The sequence below is a fragment of the Cyanistes caeruleus genome, chromosome 2 (assembly GCF_971803275.1).
Source record: "Cyanistes caeruleus chromosome 2, bCyaCae1.hap1.1, whole genome shotgun sequence".
NCBI classification, from domain to species: Eukaryota; Metazoa; Chordata; class Aves; order Passeriformes; family Paridae; genus Cyanistes; species Cyanistes caeruleus.
The window spans coordinates 67,496,772-67,512,442 of record NC_141702.1 but is presented as its reverse complement, the minus strand read 5'-3'; the positions used below and the strand labels follow the sequence as shown (position 1 = coordinate 67,512,442).

General features: G+C 41.9%; 1 protein-coding gene across 5 annotated transcripts in view; it reads right to left on the bottom strand.

Moving 5' to 3' along the window:
* Positions 1-352: 352 nt before the first annotated feature.
* The window catches only part of RGS7 (regulator of G protein signaling 7), a 258,091-nt gene continuing 242,772 nt past the window's right edge, over positions 353-15,671 (bottom strand). For 4 of the 5 annotated variants that reach the window (XM_086877669.1, XM_086877668.1, XM_086877672.1 and 1 more), the window contains one exon: positions 353-1,654. In XM_086877669.1, the coding sequence (XP_086733795.1) occupies positions 1,493-1,654 (162 nt within the window). In that variant the 3' untranslated portion in view covers positions 353-1,492. Of the gene's footprint in view, positions 1,840-15,671 lie in introns of all 5 variants that reach the window. The other variant, XM_086877683.1, reaches the window with a different exon arrangement.

The following is a 15,671-nucleotide window of genomic DNA, read 5'->3' as shown; positions in this document are numbered from 1 at the left end:
TGTCAGAGAGCAGACTTGGGCTTACAGAACAGCAGACCTCATGCTCCAGGTGCAGTTAGTGCCAGTGGGACAGAAAGGGCTCCCGTCCTGGGAACAGCCCAGTCTTGATTGGCACCCACCACTCCAGTTCTGAGACAGAAATTGTGTTGCCAAAGATTCAGCAGACCTAAACCCAAGCTTAGAAATCCTACTAATACACTCACAAGTCATTTTAGTCTCTTCCCTCTCCTCACTTCCCTCCTGCTCAAGTCGAGCCCAAATATCAACAGTTAAAGTACGCATTTGGTATAATGCAAAATGTAAAGTGGATTTGCAACAGCATAAATCTGAAATGCAGACATGTAAAGATACATTTAGAGAGAGAAAACTTCTTTAATATATTTGAGTTGCAACAGGAACATGAGTGCATGTGGAAGAAACAATACTTTCAACTCATCTTACCAGACTTCCAGACCTGGCTGTGCTGGCAATAGGGTAGTAAGGGTCAACCCGGGGCTGGAGCTTGTGTTCATGCCTCTGGGAGCAACCAGGAAATGAAGATCAGCATTTTTGTGCTGGTGTAGGTGTAACTCATGTGCACTGGGTCAGTACTTTGCAGGGGAGCCAGAGAGAGCACGCACAGGGAGCAGGCAGTTGTAAGGGTACATGGCAGCTGTGCCCAAACAGGGCTCTCCTTCCCAGGCCAAGCACACACCATGACCAGAGTGACAGGTTATCTGGCCTTTGAAAATCAGTAGTATCACCATCCCCATGTCTTCCAGGGTATAAAGAGCACTTATAAAAACAGGTTGTACTGGATCATACTGCACAGTTCAGTTTACTTCTTAGTATCAAGGCCTTATTTAAATGGTGCATATATATCAATAACAGTTAAAGAGAATTCAGTCATTACCAAATCTTAGTCTCATCTGAACTGAAAATTCCCATTCTAATACCTGTATTTTGGGTATAATTATTGTCAAAATATCATCTTCTGAACATAAAAGCTTTAAAAGATTTAAACTGCTATTGTGACTGTCCTGTATACAATAGAAAAAATATATTGTTACTGCAGAGGAAAATGACTTGTTACATGCTTCTCACATAGTATCTTTATTAAATGTCTGGACAGATATGCATCCATTTATTATATAATCATCTATGGGTTCTTAGTTTGCAAATGCTGGTTGAAAGTTCACAAAAGCAGGCTTTTCTGTGAACTTTCTGTATTCGTAAGTTCAGTCACTGCAATAAATCCTGAGCCTATTGCCTGCTTAGCAGCACTTTGCACTGTACCCCAGTGGCTAAAGGTTGGAGCTCTGCATCTGAATATTTCAAAACCTCTGACCAGCTTGATTGGAGTTTATTTTTCTTCTTAAATAATGCAAGTTGTTCTGGAAAGAACATATAATCGCAATTATCTGATAGTCAAATCCTTGGTCACTAACATACCAAGCTCCACTTGGTAGCTTTATAAGCTCTACCACTAACAGAGGTTTCATTGGAGCAAAGCTTACTGCAGCATTTTGTAGTTGTTAGAAAAAAGGTGTTCTTTGTGCGTGCTGTAGTTCAGAGCTGTGAGGTCTTTGTGAATGGTTACTCTCAAAGCGCTACAGAAGTTCCCCGGGTCAAGGTGGCTCCTGGCTCCTCGGAAAAAGGAATGTGAGGTTCCAGCCTGGGAGGAGAGAAATAAGTGAAAAAGGAGCATCCCTGGGCTAGGCAGGACAGGTCTGCTTAGTGCAGTTCTGCAGCCTGGATGGTGAGCGCTGAGCTGGTTCAGCAGGAAGAGAGGTGACCCCAGTAAACACAGTGCGCATCCATGAATCCAAGTCACCAATCACAGCAAAAGCTCCTCCGGCCCTATTTGTCAGAGCAAAAGGATTTTCAGATTATAAAACCAGGAGTCACTGTGTGGTCACTTAACCACATAATTTAGGACACAGAACATCCTTGAATTTGATCCAGTTTAAACTTGAGTAAATCTTTTAGATTAAAAAAAAAACCCCAACAACATCTATTCTCGATTTAAAAATTGCTAATGGTAGAAAAGCCACAATAACCTCTTGCAATCCACACCAGTAGCTAAGTATTTCCCTGATGAAATGCCTTTTCATCCTGTGCATGTGTCCAGCTCCAGCCACCAGACCTTTTTATATCTTTTCTTGCTAGATTAGAAGAGCATTAGTCCTGAAGTAAATACTTACCATCTACAACCAAAATCTTTAAATTTTTTCTTGGCTTGCTTAAATGATTGCACGCCTACCACCTCTATCCAAAGACGCTTTCCAGCCTTTTGGTTGGTCTCAGAGCAATCTTTAGGAGTGCCTGAAGCAAACACTGTACTTCAGAGCTCAACACACATACAGGAAAAATCAGGCATCCATGCCAAAAATGCATATTCCCAGGGGTTACATTAGTTTTTGACCATTTCTGGTCAGAACTGGTTGTTGACACCCAGCTAATGCCCTGGACATGAACCAGCATATCCAGTTTAAGCCCACTGGCCCCTGGTGAGGCGTTCTCCCCACAGCACATACAGCCCCTACAACCTGTTTCTCTGCACCTGATTTCACTTTTGCCCACCAGATAAATGGCTATTGCTCAGTCATACAACCTCAAATGACCAAACACTTCAAATTTTTGCTTCTGAAGTTCCTTCAGTCCTCATTTTAGATTTTGTGAGGAATCTGGTAATCTTTGTAATCACTGTAAGGTTTTAAGCGGTGATTTTATGCTTCTATTACTAATAGTAAAATTTGTATCATTATTTTTCAGGACAGTGTCAGAAGCAAGGCTGCTCACTGCTGAACTGCTCAACTGCAGAAACATTAGCCAGTGTCACTGGTACTCTGCAAACCTTCACTTCCCTGAAGTCACACATTATTATTCACATATGTCTAAGGTATTATACAAAGTTACTGTGCTGCATTTTCAGCTCAGAGAAGTCTCTCTCAAATGATGTAAGGAAGGGCTGCAAGTGCAAGTAATTTTCTGTGCTCCTGTCATGCTTTTCAGGTAAGAACAGCAAGTTATTAATCAATCAGCTCCATGAACTAATTAAAATAATATATTCTGCATGTACCAATTCATATAACATATGTAGGTGAAATAAAAGCCATAACAAACATAAATAAAAGTTTCACAAGAATTTAGTGACAGGCCATGAAGAGGACCCTGGGAGGAAAAGGGAAACAACTCACTTGTGCCTTGCTTTATTCATAAAGACAAATTCACTTTCTTTCTGAAAATGGTTGATACACAACCTTGGCTCTGCATGTCAACTCTACTTCTTTTCCTCCTTTGAAATTCTGAGCATCTTTTGATATGTTTGGTAAGTCTACATTAATCCATTCCCATCAGAGTGCTAAAAAGACACATATCATGTAGAAAAAAAAATTGCATAGCTCTCCTTCAACATTGGACCTCGGCAAAAATAACCAGCTGCAAACAAGCAGGGATGCATATTTTCCATGATTCATGCTGCAGAAGCCACCATAGGCTGCGGGACTGTTGTACAGAATTTGAGCTTTCGCAGAGAAAAAAAAAACTGCTACCAGGCAGCCTGATGGCGAGGGAAGTCTTCCCAAACAGGAACTGAACATGAATCAAGTCAGGATGACTCAGATTGTTTTTGTGATTCTGCAGAGAGACAATCTGAGATAATAGCTGGGTTGTGTGAACTATTGCTATAATTTATTGCAATAAAATTCAAAATACAATGACTTACTATTGTGAATTGTTTTTTTATTTTCTCTCTGTATATCAAAAGCACTGTAATATTTAGATTTCTTACCCCTCTGTATGAGTAAACACATATAAAAAAATATATAGAAGTCCTCTGTATGCTTCATAGCAAATATGCAAACTATCATGTTAACAAACATAGCAACACCCTTTTTGTATGCTCGGTGAAGTGCACTGTGATAAGAAGACAGTAATGTGCAGTAGCAAGATTGGGTTATGATGGAGGTAGCCAGCCTTAGGACATCCAGGAACTTATAATTCTGTTGTTACATGTTGAAGCTTGAAGCTTATGACAGATCTTTCTAGTTGGTGGGGAAAAAAAAGGAATGACTGAAAAAATAAGCCTGGGCCTTTGCTTCAATATATAAATTAGGCTTGTACTGCTTTGGATTCAAAGAAAGAAAGAAAAACGTTCCATTTGTGTTTCACAACAACAAGGGTACTGTAGGCAGCAAAAAGTATCAGCAGAAGTAAAGGACATCGCTCTGTTTGTGTGTTGTACACACAGGTTAAGTAAATGGTTTTACTTTAACCAAACAGGTCCCATGACTCAAGGTGAGAAAAATTCTTCTTCAGTGCTGTTCTCCATCCTTTGCCAGAAAGCTGTTCCCAATTGAAACTATATTTATCCGTTATTTACCAGTTTAGTCAGCTGAGGACAAGTTGTTCTGAAAATGTTTGTTTAAATCGGCCAGCCAGGCATCAAGAAGAAAAAGGAGAGGGGTGGAAAGAAAAACCAATATGGAAACACGGCTGAAATTCCAGGGAAAACCTTTCTGTTGACTTTATCTGAATATAGCCAAGATCTGCAGTCAACAGAGAATGATGACTACTAAAATAAGGGAAAGAGACTAGAGACTGTAAAGAAAGAAAAGGCAGAGAAAGGAAAATAGAGGAATTTCCTAGATTCCCATTTAAAGAAAAAGGCAGGGGGGCAGGGGAGAGGAAAATGAGGTTCAGCTGCAAACAAGCAATGGAAGGGAATGAAAACTGATAAAATTAATTAAAATATGTATGATCATTGATTTTAATGGATGAAGATGTCAGACATTGGCCTTGTTTGCAAATTTTTATGAATAGATGGTAGAAGCATGGGCTGGTTTCAGTATGGATAGGATATTGAAATAGGTAGAAAATTTGGAGAGATTGTTCATGTCTGAAACTTTGGGAAGGTCACACCTGGTAGTAAAGGAAAGATTTACCTTCAGTTTTAAAATGTTTGGAAATGATTGGGGCATTTTTGTTATGAAATTATATTTGGGGTCCTCCCTCTTAGAGAACATTTTAATTTTCAATTTTCACCCTGACAAAACCATTTTAGTAGAGCACAGTGAGTGCAGCGAGTATGTACCAGTAATGACCATGAAGGGACAAACACCACACAGTGAACCATATAGGATTCAGGAAGGACAGAATCTAAGTTTAACCACAAAGAAAGCCAACTTGTTAAGAAATGTGTCTGAAACGAAATGACTAGCAAATTCTCCAAAAATCAGTCTTTGTGGGGGAAGTAAATGTGGAAGGCATATTGTCTTCTTAATACAGAACAGACTGACGCATCTTTTGAAGAACAAACTGAAATTCTTTCTAAACTATGAAATCTTGAAGGGAGACCAGGCATGAATTTACCAGCCAGTAAAAAGGTCCTTTAGCCGCTTTCCGCTTGTCCCAGCCAGACCTCCACATGCTGCTCCCTCGTCTGTTTTTTAAACAGTAACATCCAAATATGTAGCTGGTAGAGAGATGGGTGGATGACCAACAGATGGGTAGCTGGTAGGTAGAGGCCACTTAGTTTGTTTCTCTCACAGTTTTCTGGTTTGTAGTAGCTTTATTTCCCTTATCACATCTCTCCATCTGTCCTTTTTGAGTTGGCTTCCAGCGCAATGAATGCACTGGAATTTTTTTATATACCATACATACATAATTACAACTTTCCCTGTGGACATGGGCAAAGAGCTTACAATCTTGACAACCACATTATAAATGATGGAAGCATGTGCTGCTGATGCCCCAGCTAGTAGAAAAATACAGGCCTCCAATATTTTCAGAGTTTACTACATAAGATCACCTTGCTAGCTCAGTCTTACGAACATGGATCAGGACAGAGATGAGCCATCACAACAAATATCTGTTGTATGATCCAGACCTATTTCTTCGTGGCCATCACTTTCCTGCAGCATATTCAGGTACCAGTGTTCTCATGTACTACAGCATCCTCCTTGCTTTTGTGTGTTTGCCCACATTGTGGCATGTCTCTTCCAAGCCCCTGCCGCTGCCACCAATGCCCTCCTCAGGCTAAGGCCCCTCCAAGCACACAGGCACCAGTCTGATTCTCCATGAGAGTGGTGTATTGGTCTTTCCCCTTCCATGGATATACAAAAGTATTCTTTGCACAAAATCAAAGACTAATTTTGTCAGAAATTCTCCAGGTGCTTCAAGAATGCCATATGGAGAACCCAACTGACAAAAGCAGCCACTGATGACGGACAAACTGTCACAAAGCTGTTCCTTTTCCTAGAGTGGAACTGAATTTTCTAGCATGCTACACCATTACCTCCCAAGCAGAAAAAGACCCATACAGAACTGCACAAAATGTCATATAAAGCCTTATCACCAAGGGGAAAGAACAGTTGGTAACAATATCTCAAATAGCTATGCTTCAAAAGCATCAGCCCGTAGTTCAAAACGCTAGAAGTCCTTTTGACATGAGCAGATCTTCCCTTCCTCATCATCAGCTGAGCCAGGTTTTGAGCCAGCAGTGTTTCCAAACAAATTAGTAGTAGTAGAGTAATTGTAGAAATACTGCCTGCCCCTTTCCATCACTGGAAGGATTTGGGAAGCAATCTTCCAGCAGAGCTGTGCCAGTTGCACACAGAGTGGGCAAATGCAGAGAACATCTGTTTCAAAGGATGTGCCAGCAGTGCAGGCACTGTGACATCAAATGCCAGCATACAAAAAGGCACCAGGACACTTGTTGTAGGATCATGTGGGGAGAGAGCATTGTCCCTCCTGTGACCAGAGACAGGACTGTTCCATCTGTGTCACAAAAACAACATGCATCCTCCATCCTGGTGTTCCTTGCTGCTCCACACACACTGCACCACAGCCATACGCTTTCACCTCTATAAATACCAGGTCACCAGTGACTAATATGAGTTTTTTAAATCTTTATGATGAATGGTTTTACATTCCCAAAGAGGAATGCTGTGTCCCACCACGCATTTTTAATTGTCTTCTCTGTTTCTGTAAAGCTGGGAGGATGGACTAACAAAAATCACCTGGAGTAATGAAGGGCTTTGATTAAAGGCTCCCCAAACTCAGTTTAGAATTAGCTATCAGTACCCAAACAGATGCCTATACAAGCCAGGTTGGAGCAAAACAGAAGCACATTTCTCTGAGCTGAGATGTGCCCTCCCCTCACTCAGCTGAACACAGCACAGTCTCAGGCACCACCAGCTCAACAAGGATGCAGCCCCAGATGCCGTGGTGGCGTGGATGACAGCAGACCATGGTCACATTTCTTAGTCTCAGATGCATCATGCAAGCTGGAGCCCAGAAGCCAGCTCAGCTCAGAGCTATGGCACAGTATGAGAGCCTTCCTCGCTCCCTAGGGAAGTCAGCTCTGCTCCAAGCTGTGGGAAAACCACAACCAGACCCCACATTTTAGGTTTTTACTGCCTGCCCAGCCACATCATCAGACTACATCATCTTTAGCAAATGATCTAGACATCAGTGAATTCTCCAGATATTAAAAGACTATCCTTCAGCCTCCTCCACCGCCTCTGAACGTGACCCCCCACCTAGACTGCAGCCCTTCAAGTTATCCTCCATTTGTTTGTTGGTGTGCTCCCTTAGATCTGCAGATCGCTTTGATTATTTGAACATCTGGAAGTTGTCACATGCCTTTTTCGACCGTGACCATCTGAAATATTACCCAGCAGGACTTGAGGGGAGACACAGTAAGGAAACAAAAACATCCTACTCATAAGAACATGTGGCAGGAATTATCAAATGACACCATCCCAAAGGGTAGTGCAATATATCCAAGCAAAGACAAACTTCCTCTCCATCCCCTAAAGCCAGGACAATTTTTTCCCATAATATCGACTCCAGACATAAAACAATATTGCATAAAAATACCTAAAGTATTTTTCATTAAACATTATGTTATTAAGGTTAGTTGTCTATTACTAATGGAGAGAAAGTATTTCTTTCATCCTCCGGCTTTCAAAACCGGAGAGCAGATCCTCCAGAATTTATTCATACATGACTCTAAGCAGAAAATCCTCTCCAGAAAGGTTCAGAGCCTGAGGTAGTTAGGGTGCTTATTCCTGGTTTGCCTGCTGTCTTTGCAAGGCAGAGTGCAGGTTCTTTGGTAAAGCTGGAATGGAATATATAGAAAATGAGATTAAAAAAGGCTGAAATACAGAGTCAGAACTTCTCAGCAATCCCATCAGAGGCAGCAGGGGCTCTGAAGGAGACAAAACCAAAATCAATGCAACTGTGCAGGTGGACACCCAGGAAAATCAAGCACAGATTTAAGATTTGGTTTCTCATTCTTAACAAGATACAGAAATGAACAAATTAAGAACAAATGAAGCGTGGAGAGCAATACAGACCATACTGCTGCAGTCTGGCAGCTGTTAGCCAGTAATATTTTGGCCTTTGTCAAGAGAAAGGTTCTCCCTAAAATCAGAAGTTGGCAATGGGTTTCCTTCTGAACAGCTTGTTTGCTTACAGATCATAGGTCCAAAATCTCATTGCCCTGGAGGAAAACAGGAACAACTACGTGCTCCCATGCATTAATTCCAAGCTCTCCTTTCCTGTGGGCAGCCAGCTAGAAGGGGAACAGTCTTTGTTGGGGATATGGTACTAGTAGAAATAGAGCTGCTTATTCCATCAATCCTCAGCCTCTGCAAGTCTCCAGAGCCGAATCAGACCTTGATGTACTGGCTTTGCTCCGTGGCTGTCACTATTTCTTCTGCCTTTGGGGGTGCTTTTTATTTGGTTGCACAGCATTCTGATTTTTTCTTCTTATACCAAGTGCCCCTGGCTACTGAAGTAAATTTCTGAAATACAAAATAGATCTTGATAACCCCCCAGCATCCTAGAAAGAACTCGTGTAACACAGCGACACTGTTTCCCAGGAATCCTCTTAAAAACAGACGGCCTCCTCTGGTGTAACGTGACGAAAATCCTCCACGGTGGTTCTGTCGGGACACGAGGGAGGGAAGGTGTCCGGATTGTCCGGGCGGGGCCGGGGAGCGCCGGTGTGAGCGCGGTCACGGCTCCCGGCCGGCCGCTCCAGCGCTCCCGCCCCGCGGCCGCGCTTCCTGCGCGCCCCCGCCAGGTGTCGCTGCTGCCCCGGCTCCCGGCTCCCGGCTCCCGGCTCCCGGCTCCCGGCTCCCTGCTCCCGGCTCCCGGCTCCCGGCTCCCTGCTCCCGGCTCCCGGCTCCCGGCTCCCGGCTCCCGGCTCCCGGCTCCCGGCTCCCGGCATCACCGCAGCCCGGGCTTCAGAGGAGGAGCGGAAATGAACCGCGTTTATTTGGTTCCGATGAATATCGATCCGTTGTCAGCACTTACATCAGCAAGACTTGGCGTGAAAGAAAACCGAAAATGTCAAATAGAAGAAAAAAAATAGGAATATGATTGCTTCAGGACTACGGGAGGAAAAAGGAAGGAAAAAAAAAAATAAAAAAATCACTCGGCTTTTGATAATACCTAACTAGTTTGCTCTACTGTGGTAAAGAAAATTGCTTTGACTTCCTTCCTTTGTTTCCGATTTTATGCTCCATTTAGTTTCCTCAAATCATGGGTTATAATGAATACCAAAATAGTCCCATCCAGTAAATTTTTCTAATGAAAATTTTTTTCTAGCAAGCATTTCACCATTCATAGTAGCACCATTCAGATTACACATTTTTCCTTAGCAGGAAACCGCAGTAGCAGGGCAGCAGGTCACTGCTGATACACTGGCCATGCTGGTCCTACCATGTCAGTACCTATAAAACAGAAAGTAGGACTACGCAGGGGATGGAGTTGCTAAAAAAAGCCATTTCTGTATTACATGAAGGACTGATGCTGACTGCTGCAGGCAGATTTTCTCCGGTAGAGCTGCTGCTGCATGCACAAGATGGCAAGGCCTCGATAATGAGGAGTAATGACCTCCATCCTGGTGCAGAAGCTCTCAGGATCTGAAAAGATTGAAGCTTCTCCAGGCAACATCAGATGTCTTTGCCACATTGGGCATGGAAAGGTTTTTTTCTTGTCTCCTCTTTCTTGCCTTTCTTTTTTAATTTTTTTTTCCCCACAATGCCATTAGAGTAACATATTCAAAATCTTTATTTAGATGTAAAATAAAAGCAGCTGGTTATTTTTTTATCACTCTCGCCTCTCTCTCATATTCCTTGAAGTCTTCTGGCCTGTAAACCCTTGCTTTTTTATTTCTTATTAAAAGACACAAAATAATCACAGCCACTCCATCTAGTCCATGGTTTTTGTGGAAAGAGGTTGTCTTCAAAAGCTTTCCAGAGACAAAGGTGCATTCCCAGCACATGCTGTGGTCTGAGGTGAGAGAAGAAGTGGGAGAAATCCAAACCACCTTTAAAAAAAACAACCCAAACCCACCCTACTAGCCCACCCTACTGTACCAAAGAGATTCCACCACTGACATCCAGCTAGCAAGGACAATTTTAGGAACAAAGAGTAACTATATTTTAAAGCCAGTCTTCATCAAGGTTTCACATCTCTGATTTCAGTGGAAGTATGCTTTGGGGCAGGGAAAAAAAGCACTCTTTGCAGATGGGAATCCCATAGTACAGTTTTAATACAGCAATGAGGTTTGAGAGAGTATTTTTCTGTTGCACCACTTAGCTCTGACCAGCAGCAGAAGATATATCTGAAATTCATATCTCCCATGCTTGTTTTTTCAGTTGGTCGGGGATCAGGACATGCCTTCTTTTTATTCCAGTACCACAAGTACACAGAAAAAGTAGGTGATATGGGTCTGTACACTGGAAATTGCACTGGGAAGAAGCCCTTTGGAGCAAAGTGAAAGTCTGGTATTTCAATTTTCTCATTACAGGACAAAAATAAAGATGGAAATGAAAATTCTCCTCTGCAGACATATGCACTGGTGGGAGAGCAGCTTCAGGTACTCCCTTATGACTGGGGTCTCCCACACTTTCAGAAAAGGATTAGGAGAACAGCTGAGAAGGAAATAAAGGGAAGAGACATAAGGAAAATGCTTGCCAGTCAGGGAAGTTTTCTGAACCACTTTGGAAGGATGGAGGAAGGAGAAATGGAGTCACTCATAATGACTGAGGAATTAAAAACTTAACAGTTCTCTAAAAACAACTTTCTGGAAACCAATTCCCTCATTGATTAAGCATATCTATCTAACTGTCTGAACTGTATCAGCATTTTTCGCTATCCATTGATGAAATTCCATATTTATGCCTCCCCCCAAAATAACTTTTACCTGTGATTTAGGCACAACATGAGCTTAAATAGGCCTATTCACTGGTATCACTGGAGCTACCACCCAGACCAGTATGGACCAGGACTTAGAAATATTTCCTAGTCTTGGGCTTTAATCTTCATCCCTGCCCACAGACACATTCTTTGATAACAGAAAGACACATCCTGCATCACTCTGTGGACACCCTCACCTCGCTCTTACCATGGATGAAGCTCAAGCTCCTTATTTACTCTGAACTGGGAAGCTGGGAGTGAATGGCCTGAGTACTCACCCCCTTCCTTCCATCAGTCCCAGGCACCAGAGGAGTCACACATTTTGTATGTCTCCATCCACCTAAGCAAAGGAATAACTGCCCTGCCTCGTGTCTCCTGAGGTTTCCAGAGACACCTCCTCACCAGAGAGGAAGGATGTCCCTGCCATGTACAGGCACCCTCCTCCCCAGAACATTGCCCCATGCTCCTTCTCCTTCACCCTGGGGCAGCAGTGGCTGTAGGAGTGGAGAGCTCCTGGGAACAGGGTGGGGAAGAGGCAGGCTGCTGGGAGAAGGATCCCTGAGATCAGGACAGAGTCAGAGGCACACTGTGCATCCACATCAGCCCCTGCTCTACTGTGTTTCTTTTAATGCTTTCTGTTTTATTTTGGGTTTTTTCTTCTAATTTGTTTTAGTTCCAAGAAGGATAAAACAGGGAAGGTAAGTATAAAGAGCATTAGTGGGCACTATAAGACCATGAGGGAGAGATCAATACAGAAAGAATCAGAGGAACAAAGGAAAAAAAAACATAAAAGATGAAGAATCCTAAAAAAGATGTTACAGAGCAGGAGGGAAGAAAGAGAATCTAAAAGAAAAGTTGTCTAAAGAACAGTGCATCAAAGGAGATGAACTCAAAAAAAGTTCATAGATTTTGGGTTATACATTCCTCTCAGCAAAAAAGTAGAAAAGTAAGTCACATTAAATATATCATTGCCACTCATCTTTTAAAAATGAAAGGGGTAAAGGAATAAAAAGGTGGATAGAACAGTTAATGTGCATAATGAAATGCCTCATTTATGTGATACACACGCTGAAGGAGCAGCTGCCAGGTTAAGAGGAAGGGTGGGAAATAGTACCCCCTTTGAAAGATGACATCTGTGATGAATCTAACAAGATATTTCAAAATCTAGTCAAATCAAAAAGAAAGCCAATGAAGGTGAATGCAGCAGAATATATTTTGGGAGCAAAGTACAATAAAAATTGTGCAAATGCCACTAACAAGGTAACATTTACCATCGTGTCTTAATATTGTTTGATATTTACTGTCCATGTCCATACTTGTAAATAAGGACTATCATCTAGCATTTGAGCAGGTTCTCAGAGTTTATTATCTGGACAATTTTTCTCTGCAATTTACACATACAGATCCCTTACAGCAAATAGTGATGATGGTACTCATTCTCATTCAAGTGTTTGTGTTAAAGGACCAGGCCAGCAGATTCCTCACTCACATAAAGATACCTACAGATAAAAGGACTGCAAGCAGTGCACGGGTGGAATATAAAATAATAATAATATTAAAAGATCTTGGGAAAAGAGAAAGATGGTCTGAAAAAAGATGATGCTGTTCAAGAGACAACTCAAGGCACTTCACTGACCCAAGAAGAGTCAGCTACATACAAAGGGGAGCAACCATCTGTGCTAGACTGCACAGGATCTGGGCATCACTGTGTCACATCAGTTGGCACAGTTCAGTAGTGGCCATCTACAGCAAGAAGGGCAAGTCCTGTAGTTGTGTGTATGGGCAGAAGTACAACAATAATCCTCTGCCCTCCTCCTGTAAAACCCTGGTGGGAGTCCTGCAAGCACCATCCTCCAAGAAATTTGTAAGAACCTTTGGCCCAGAGGAGAGTAATAAAGTCACTCAACACTTCAGAGAACACCGATGTTGCAATGTCCATTTATGTTGGGAACACATTGTAGTGACTGCAGCAGCCTGGTCAAAAATAAAGGGATAAATCAAAGCAAGGGAGATTCTGTTTAGATATTGGGGAAACAAAACTTTGTGGTTTCAGAGATAACTGTCTGGAGAGACTCTACACCCCTGAAGTCGATGTCTGTACAAACAAAACACTTTGCATTGTACACATGCGGCTTGAGGACTCCACGGTCTGCAACAGCATGAGGAGGGGAATTCAGCCTCAGAGAACTCATCCTCTCTTCCCCTTCACCTCTTTTTTATTGGGACTTCAACATATCTTCAATTCACAGGAGACTAAAGCAATCTGTTCAGCATAGTCAGATCAAAAGGCAGACTGGTGTGAGTCACAACCACTTAGCAACTTGCTTAAATGAATTGTGGACACAGAATATGTTCAAATAATTTGCCAGTAATTTCCCTTGAACATGTTGGGATTAAAGCCTTATTTTCTTTAAATCCCTGTAGCTATCAAAATTCTTTTAGCAAAATTCCTATGTTTTATGCCCCTGTTATAATAAGCCCAGTGTTATGCACCTACTATAATATGCCAAGTGTTAGTTCTATGCACGGTATCTTTAGCTAGAGGAGACATAAAAAATATGTCAGTTATAAAATCTAAATTCAAAGAGCTGTTACCCACTATGTATAAAAAAAAAATAATTGGAAGAGCCACAAATAAATCATTGGCTTTTCTAACTCCTAGTTCTAGCTACATATCAAAACCAGCATTTCCCCACTTTAATGGTCTGCTTTGGTTTTAACTTTTTTTTTATAAATAACATCCTAAATGAATTCCTATAGGTTTTATTTTCTGGAACTGGTTGTTGCCATTCTATTTTTTATTTCTTAGGAGACTATCTGGCATTTATATCTCATGATTTCAGACAATATTAGGGGTGCAATTGGAAAAAGGCAACCCTGAATATTTTATTATTATTCAGTATTGCTTTGTAGATAAAAAAAAACACATAGTTGTTGGGTTTTAAGATGCCAGTCACAGTTGATCTTGCCTGATTTTTTAATTCCAGCTCAGCATGGCTGTGGCCAACAGGCTGGCAATCCACCAACTGCATTCTGCCTCTCTTGCTCCTAATTATTCAGCTCTCCAGTTCTCCTCCCTTGCCGGTTCTGTTCTGGTCACCACAATTAATTCCCATTCCTCAGTCCTGTGTTCACCTTCAACTCATTAGTTTTTGGCTGGTCTCCACTACTGTTTCAGCTCAGCATTTTTCAATTTATCTCATCACTATTGCAAGGCCCTTTTTTTCTGTCTTTGGTTTTCTAGGGTTGAAGGACTGTTATTACTTGCCTCCTACAGAAGAATGGGTGAACATTTTGCGGTTGTCAGGTAGGTGCCAAGGTATTTTATGTCTCTCCCACCAGCCATTTTTCTTCACAGGCTGATCTGGGAGCACAAAACCATCTGAAGTGTGCAGCATCACCATCAAACACTGTATCCTGTAGGCTTCAGAGCTGTTTTATGTACAAGGATGTTTGGGGAAAGAGACTGACTGATGAACCCCAACCCTCAGATGAAAGTCTCAAGCTCCAGCTAGGTTTTTTTTAAGGAATATTACAATTAATACAATTAACCCACATGGGGGTTTTAAGCTTCTTGGGCAGGGCCAGGAGGCACTGACGACTTTTCCCTAGAAGACAAGAAATATGGTCCCTTTAGACTGATTTCCTCTCTTTGTCCTTTTTTCCTCAGCAGATTTGTGGCCTCACTGAAATTCGTAATTGGTAAATTGTTGTGTAACCAAAATCATACTGCAGCTGTTTGGTTATTGTACGAGCATGCCTTAGTCTGAGACGATCTTAATTCTTGAAGTAGATCTTTGTACAAATTTGGAAACACAAATTTATCTTTCCTCTGTGGTGAAGCAAAAGGAAGATTATACCAGCTTGGGGTTTCCAGTCCCAGTATTGTATCACTGGCTGATGACAGTGATGAGGTGAAGTATCAGAAGATTGCAGATAAACCTTTTAAAAATAATCTAGTTGTAGGGTTGATTTTGTTTGTGCCAAGTTCACTCATATGGAACAATGGAGTTGTATCACTTGGAACAAGCTCAAACAAAACCTTAACACAGCTTCCTGACTACTTTGAAATCCTTATTAGTAATGCCTAGTTTTACTTTAGAGACATAATGTTAAATCCTATCCAGATACAGGGAAAGACAGCCATTCAATACAGACTTCATAGTTCTTGAAAGAAAATGTCCTGGACTTGGCTGGGATAGATTTCACTTTCTACCTAGTAGCTGGTGCAGTGTGGTGATTTGTATTTAGCATGAGAATTCTGTTGGTAAGACACTGATGCTTTCAGTGTTGTGGAATAGGTGTTACCCTAAGTGAAGGACTTTCCAGTTTCCCAGGTTCTGCCAGGGAGCAGGTGCACAAGAAGCTGAGAAGGAGCATCCTGAGGACAGCTGACCTGAGCTGGCCAAAGGGATATTCCATACCATAGAACACCATGCTCAGTATAGAAACTGGGAACAGGTAAAGAGGGTCCA